Raw genomic sequence first — 7960 nt, 5'->3', positions numbered from 1 at the left:
AGGGGGGAGGGCCCAGGAAAGGGAACTGACGAAAGGCCTTAAGAAACCACGTCTGACCTGGCCCAGAGGGGAAGGGCTCACAGGCAGATGGGGGTCCAGGAGGAAGTTGCCAAAGTAGGGACTGAGGGCCCAGGAAAGGAAGTGAACAGCAAGGGTCTGACTCGGTGGAACGGTGACGGCCTCAGAGGGAGAGCAGGGCCAGCTGTGTGTGCAGGATGCTAGGGAGCCCCGTGCGTGCTGCATCTGGATGAATGCGGTGTCCCTGCTGAGGCCAGACCTGCCCCTCAGGCCGATAACACTAAAAACTGACAGTGGCTGCCTTCTGTCTCCATCAGCCTGAACAAGAGGCATAAAGGACACCCCAGCACCTGCTGACCTGGCTGGGCCCAGTTTCTTCTCTCACACATCAAGGGCTGTGGTTACAAACCCGCCACATGGGGGCGTTTATCCCCACCATCCTGTCCAGGCTCTTCCACGCTCTGCTGTGTGACCTTGGCCAGGAGCACCCTCAGATCCTGAGGCAGCAGATGCCCCTCACCTGGGTGGGGGGACTTCAATCTACAACAGGAAGTGTCAGTTTACTGAGCACTTACTACCTGTAGGTTCCTTGAGTGAACCAGTAGGATCCTGAGGGGACGGTTCCTTAATGGGGCCTAATTTATAGATGAAGAAACTGTTGAGGAAACTGCCCAGGTCAGCAGCTGGTGAGGGAGGAACTGGATGGAGTGAGACCATCCATGGGCAAGTTGGGAGGCTGTGGAGAGCCAGCCCAGGGTCTGAGGATGGGGCTCCTGCTTCCTGGACTGGGGACAGCTGATGGTGGGGAGGATTAGGGTGGAGGAAATGCCATGGTACCTTCTAGTCCTGAGAAACAGGAAACACCCTAGGGCAGCCGCCAGCACCACCCCAACCAGGACCCCAATCGTGATGCCAGCAATGGTCCACGGAGAGCTGCCTGTGCTGGTGTTTTCTGCTGAAAGGGGAAAGGAAAGGGGGGAGGGGTGAAAGCCCAAGTTCATTTAGGGAAATTATGAGGAGACTTACAGGGGAGAGGGCCTCGCTAGGGAGAAGGAACTGTCACCAACTCTGTGTGGGGTTTGTGAGTATTGTCATCACCCCGTCCCCCCAACCCTGCCCCTGCCAGTGGTTGCATCATTTTCTGTTTCTCACATTTGAAAGCTGGAATTGTTCTAATTCTGCACATTCTCCTACACATACCAGTCCCACCTTCTGTTCATTTTCCTCTTAACTCCTCTTTCCTTCTCAGGTTGTGTCTCTCCCCTGTGTTTCTTCCTTTCCTTCATTATTGACAGCCTTAGAGGGCAGGCCCTTAATGTCAACTCAACGCTGATTAGTAATGAGAATGTTCTTTGACTGTTTTCTGTGGTCAGACGATGTTCACTGGTCTACTATGGCCAGGCAGGGTGGGAAATACCTTATGCTCATGTCACCTGATTCTTCCATCCCAACAAGGGATGGGCTGTCATCCACATTGTGCACAAACTGAATCTGGGATGTGAAGTGCCTAATAAATCACTGGAGGTCACAGAACCGGCAAGTGGTCAACAACATTTTCACCAACTTCTGCCTGACTTTACAGCTAATAACAACGACATTCCTAAAATGCTACTTCATAGCATTCACTGAGCCCCCACTCCTGACAGGATCTATCTGTGGTGAGTGTGCTGCTATCCTGGGACAGCTTCATCCTCTCCATGAGCCACAGACTCTGGTCACTGATGAGCCACTGGATGAAGATCCCAGTGTCATTTGAAGCAGGTCAGGACCACAGCGTCCTTCTATTCTGTGACTGTGGTTTTGCTGGCTAGGAGGGTAGGCTCTCTCACAGGCTCTGTGGACAGAGGAGGTGACTGGCTGAGAGTGGACCTAGGACCACGCTGCTTCCTCAGAGATCTCAGCCACTCACAGTCCATAGTGAGCGCTGTAAAGGTCACCAGAGAATGTCGCTGACCTCTGTAGAAGGACAATTGTCTTATTTCAATAGAGATATGTAAGGAGAGGGCTACATCTCCTCTCTGACCCCAGATCACCACAGGGTGACTCCTGACCTGTCCTCCTGGATATCTCTGTAGTATCAGCACCAGGAACACCTTCTCAGCCCACATGTCCAGCATCTTCATCATCAGGTGGAATTTTTCTGTCATGAATTTTTACTGATCCTTTCCTAGAACTTCCTTTGACTTCAAAGAAGATCAGGTCCTGCTCCTCATGTAAACTTCCATGTATGCTGGGAAAGGCAGACTTGCCAACTCTATTTATCTCTGGGTCAAAGGGAACTTTACAGAAAGTGGGATGGTGTTTATCTCTTGTTAAATAATTTATTAGGCAATAAAGATGGCAGAACCCAGTCTCCGTGACCTTGGACCCGGAGAGGTTCCATTTAAAGGATTTCTGAATCTTAATAAGACTGACTCTACTTCCTTGTCTGTGGATTGAATGTCACTGTGAAGGAAATAATTTTCTGGGGAATGAGGACAGCTTTCTCCAGTCCTTGTAACCGTAGGAATGGAAGAGTTTCCAACGTAAGGGGTTCTCACTCTGCAGAGGACTTTTACTTCTGAATCTGTGGATTGAATATCACGAGAAAGGAAATCTTTAGACTAGTGGTTGCCAATTTAATAAAATACTGGCACTCTTAGGAACAGAAGGAAACTACTGAAACATAATAAAGGCCTTATATGAAAGCAAGCCTCATACTCATTGGTGAGACACTGAGAGCTTTTCCTCCAGACCAGGAAGAAGACAAGGATGTCACTTTCACCACCTCTATTCACTACAGTACAGAAGTCCACGCCAGAGCGAATAGAGAAGAGAATGAAATAGAATGCATCCACATTGGAAAGGAAGCAGTACAATTATGTCTGTTCACAGAAGGCTTACACTTCTATGTAGAAAACCTTAAAGATTACAAACACACACACACACACACACACACATACACACACACACACAGAAAACAAATTTAGCAACGTTGCAGGATGCAAAATGAACATAGAAACAAAATCAGTTGTGTTTCTACACACTTAACAATGAACTATCAGAAAAGGGAATCAAGAAAACAGTTCCATTTATAATAACATAAAAAAATCAATTACTTAGGAATAGTCTTAACCAATGAAACAATAGACTTATACACAGAAAACTACAGAACATTGCTGAAAGAATTTAAAGAAGACAAATTGAAAGGCATCCATGCTCATCGATATGAAGACTTAATATTGTTAAGATGATGACACTATTCAACGAGATCCTCACATACAATGCAATCCCTATCAAAATCTCAATGAAATATTGGGTTGTCAGAAACGTTATGACGGGGCCGGCCGAGTGGCGCGATGGTTAAGAACTCGCTTGGGATGCCAGAGGGCCCCGGTTCGGATCCCACATATGAGGGCCAGTGACACTGCCCTCTACAGCTAAGATGCTGAACAACAGCTCAACCTGGAGCTGGGCTGCCGTGAGTCGCCGGCGACGGCGTAGGCTGCAGTCCCTGTGGCAGTGGGTTGCCATGGGCTACCGTGTGTAGCCAGCAGCCAGCGTGAGCGGCCAGCAGCCACAGTGAGCGGCCGTCCAGAAGCCGGCGACTGATCTGCCTCGCCCGGGAAGAGCGCGATGATGGTGCCAACTTGGGCCAGTGAAGCAACGTCCTCCACAACTAGACTGAAGAACAAAACGACAGCAACTTGTCTGTCCCCCTTCCCCCAATTCCCCAGCACTGTTCCCATCCCCCCAATTCACCAATAAAAATCTTTAAAAAAAAGAAACGTTATGACGTATTTTTTCTACGTTTTTCATTGCAAACATGCATCATGACTTTCCGACAACCCAATATTTTGCAGAAGTTAAAATTTCCAAAATTCATATGGAATCTCAAGGGAGCTCAAGCAGCCAAGATAATCTTAAAAAGGAAAAAAGCTGGAGGACTCATACTTTCTGATTTCAAAACCACTGCAAATCTACAGTAACTAAAAGAGTGTGGGTTTGGCATAATGACATACATACAGACCAATGGATAGAACAGAAACCCCAGAAATAAATCCTAGCCTGTATGGTCAAGTGATTTTTGACAAGTTTGCCAAGACCATTCCATGGGGAAAAATTCTATTCAAAAAATGGTCATGGGAAAATGGATATCCACTTGCAAACGAATGAAGTTGGTCCCCTCCCTTACACTATGCACAAAAACGAACTGAAAGGAAATGAAAAATCTAAACATAAGAGTCAAACTATAAATGTGGTAGAAGAAAACAGAGAAAAGCTTCTTGAAATTGGATTTGCCAATGATTTCTTAGATATGGCACCCAAATCACAAACAATAAAAATAGATACATTAGATTACATCAAAATGGAAAACTTCTGTGCATCAGAGGACACAATGAAGACAGTGATGGCAACACAGAGATTGGCAGAAAATATTTGCAAATCATATCTGCAATTCAACAACCCAAAGGAACTTAAACCTGAGGACCCTTCTCCCTTCCCCAGCTGCAGAGCCCCCTCCATTTCATGGGGCTTTCTGGGGCTGAGAAAAACCCTTCCTCACATTCCAGACTGGACCCACACCTGCCATGAGAATTCAGAGAGAGAGGGGAGGCAGGGTCTGCAGATATGTAGTGGGAGGGTTCAGGGACAGATATGAGATTTGCCTGTGACACTGGCAAATGGAAAATAACTTCTTCCAGATCTTTCCTGCAAAACAGACAGACCTCCACCCCAGAGCTGCTACCAATGGTCCAGGGAGCAACTTACCAGTGAGTGTGATATTTCTGACTGCGGTATTGTTGCGGCCAGTGACAAAGTTATGGACAAGGCAGGTATAGGTTCCACTATCATTCGCTGTGATGTTGGTGATAAAGAGCTCCTGTGAGGATTGCTTGAGACTCCCATTGAGAAACCAAGAATACTGTGCGGGTGGGTTAGAGGCTGCGTGGCAGGAGAGGCTGAGGTTGGCCCCGGGACAGTAATGGGTGTCTGAGGGAGAAATGGTGGGGGAATCCGGGCCATCTGGAGCAAACAGAACAAAGCCATGTGTGATGTAATCACAGGAAAGGGGACGCTCCTTGTCTGTATAAGGGCCACACTGTCCTTCTGAGCTGGGTCACAATCTTGTTTTTAAAAGTCCCAACCATAACTCCCTATGTTCACAGATCCTGATTCTGAGACATTAACCAGTTTCTTCCATGAGAGGTTATTGATTCTGAGCCTCTCAGGACAGGAGCAGCCCGTCCCCCCCTCACCTCAGCTCAAGGCTGAGCCTGCCCGCATTTGCCTGGGAGAGGAAGTGATGGCTAGTATGGGTGTCCAGGAGTGAGGGTGTGTGTACTTGGACCTGAGACGGACGGATGTAGCCTGGCCTCTGGCAGTGTGGATTTGGGTGGGCAGCGTGGGCCAGGGAGGGCAGAAGTTACTCACAGAGAACATTCAGGTAGAGTGGGTCACTGCGGCTGGCGCTCACTGGGTTCCGGGATTCACACTCATAGGGTCCTATGTCATTCCTTGTGACATAGAGTAACGTGAGGGTCCTGTTGTCCTTGGACAGCTCCAGCTTCGGACTGATCTGGACGCTCTGACTGTTGATCAACCACAGGTAGGTGGTGTTCTGCATCTCAGGTTCACATGTGAACACTGCAGGGTCCTTGTGCTCCACGGGGTTAGGGTTGTTGCTTGTGATGTTGGGTTTGGGTAACTGTGCTGTACAGATAACAGAGAGAACATTGCCCTGTGGGGTACCATGATAACTCCAAAGCATCTTCAATCAGAGTTCACACCTCTCACTTCTCAGCCAAACTGAGTCCTTTAAAGGATAAAGCAGGTCTGTGTATCACAAGACAAATGCATGAGGCTCTGAGCGTTCAGCGAACATGAGGTGTCAGCTCTACATCTGGGAGAAAACACAGACTTTCTCAACAGTCAATTAAGTATCAGGGTTTGGTCATGGGAAGACATGGGACCGAGTCAGAGACCACCTGGCACCTGCCCTGGCTCTTCACTGACCAGCTGACTCCCTGACCTGGGGACTGGGCGTTTGAGCAGAAATGACACATGGGGAGACCAGGAGCAAGCCTAAGGTCAGATCAGTGCTCAGATGGCAAAGGCTCGAGATGGGGCAGTTTGTTCAGGTGACTCACATGGAATAATGGTGCCATGGAGGGTAGAGCAGATTCAAGGCTAGAAATGATCAGAAAAGAGTGAGGGGACAGTGGGAGCTGGCTGGCTTTGGCAGGACCACGCTCTCTGCCCTTGGTCTTTAACGTCTCTTCTCCCGCTGCTGAGGGCAGTGAGGACCATGTCGATTCCTCCTGAAATACTCCTAGACAGTAGCAAATATAGAAGGGGTGATTTGTGGAAAGTGGGGGAGCATGACCTTGTTGAAAACTTGACCCTTGTGAACCATTTGTAAAGACAGTTATGAGACAGAACATTGGTAGAAGTTATATTGTGAAAGAACATGTGAAAATCATTATCAATGCCCGAAGATCTAAGACCAGTTTCTAGAGGAATCTCTCTAGAGAGCACTGAAGGTCGTAGACCAGGTTCTGCAGTCCAACCAGGATCACATTGTGATGAAAGGAAGATGCTACAGTGGGTGTGAAATCAGTGGCTCCCTGGGGAGGGAGAGAATGTGAGTCTTGTTAAGAGGACAGAAGTGATCAGAAGGGAAGTCTAGGTTTCTCTGTTGTATAAAGGGAGAAATGAGTGCAAATTAGTAGAAACAATGTGTTATGTTAGCAAATTTAGGAAAAAGGTCCCTGTCACCAATTTCAATGGACAGTCAGTCAAATGAGGGAGGAGCCCCCACACAGGCATGTGGCATGCGTTCTTCCCTTTGTCTCTAACTCAGGAAACAGAGCTAGAGCTTGATCAAATTCATCCATAGTGGGCAGTGTCTAAGAGAAAGGACAGTGGCCTGTGTATCTCACTGTCTGCGAGGATCCCACCCAATGCTAAAGGTGTCAGCATGAGGACACACGTGCATGAAATAGGCAGTATACCAATCAGATGGCACGAGGTCACCACCCAATTGGGAAGGTCTCGGGAACCACTGGGAGGAACGGGAGCCTCACACCTGGACGAGGATGTGAGTGATGTGTCAGGTAAAGTGAGCCTGAGAGCATTTGGGGACAGACCTGTCCTTCTGCCTTTACTCCCTGGTTGAATCATGTAGAGAGCAGATCAAGGGGTGACAGTCTCTGTCATGTGGCCTGTTTGCTTGTTGGCGTCAGGGAGGGAAGGAGCCCTAGACGGAGGCACAGTGGAAGCTCGTTCTTGTGACCTGGGAAACTGGCTCATGATGGAGCCAGGGGCTGCTGCTCCGACTGATTTCTGTGTCCTTTCCTATTGTCCAGGAGGGTGGCCCTGGCCACAGGTGTTAGTGGGAGAATCCCGGGAGGCTTCAGGGTGGAGGAAGCAGAGCAGAGCAGGGCAGCGTGGCTGGAATGAAGGAGGAGGCAGGTGAGGGACAGGAAGGAGCAGAGAGAGCCAGAACTGACCATGGTAATGAGCAGGGGGGCTTACAGGTGACTTCAGAGACCCCAGGGACCAAGAGCCCACGGCTGGTCCAGAGAAGGACCATGTCAAGAAAAATCCTCCCATGGCAAGAAGCCCCACAGTCACCATGCGGCTTGGCTCCTGTGGGGGCTTTGGGGGCAGGTGATCAGAGGGATGGAACGTGGGTCCCAGCCCCCGGAGGGACAGGGAACAGGAGTGGCCAAAACCTCCTAGGACTCTGCATCCACCTTCCAGAATCTGTAGAGATTATGAATCACTCACTCATTCATTCATTGACTCATCATAATTCCTTCCTCCTTCATCAAAAGCAATTGAGTGTTTGTTACATGTTGGTCCCTGAGCTGGTTGCAGGTGTGGAGTGGGGAGTGAGAAGCAAAGTCCTCTCCTTTATACTCCAGTGGGAGTGACACCAACACATCAGGAAACAAAT

General features: G+C 48.8%; 1 protein-coding gene across 1 annotated transcript in view; it reads right to left on the bottom strand.

The window, feature by feature from the left end:
• LOC109374454 (carcinoembryonic antigen-related cell adhesion molecule 1-like) overlaps positions 1-7960 on the bottom strand; it is a 40878-nt gene that overhangs the window by 29649 nt on the left and 3269 nt on the right. The window contains 5 exon segments of the mRNA XM_019629035.1: positions 1672-1775; positions 1777-1852; positions 2264-2272; positions 4771-5025; positions 5434-5712. Of these exon segments, the coding sequence (XP_019484580.1) occupies positions 1672-1775; positions 1777-1852; positions 2264-2272; positions 4771-5025; positions 5434-5712 (723 nt within the window).

This window comes from Hipposideros armiger, unplaced genomic scaffold, assembly GCF_001890085.2.
Source record: "Hipposideros armiger isolate ML-2016 unplaced genomic scaffold, ASM189008v1 scaffold_824, whole genome shotgun sequence".
Classification (NCBI taxonomy): domain Eukaryota; kingdom Metazoa; phylum Chordata; class Mammalia; order Chiroptera; family Hipposideridae; genus Hipposideros; species Hipposideros armiger.
This window is presented reverse-complemented; position numbering and strand designations above follow the sequence as displayed.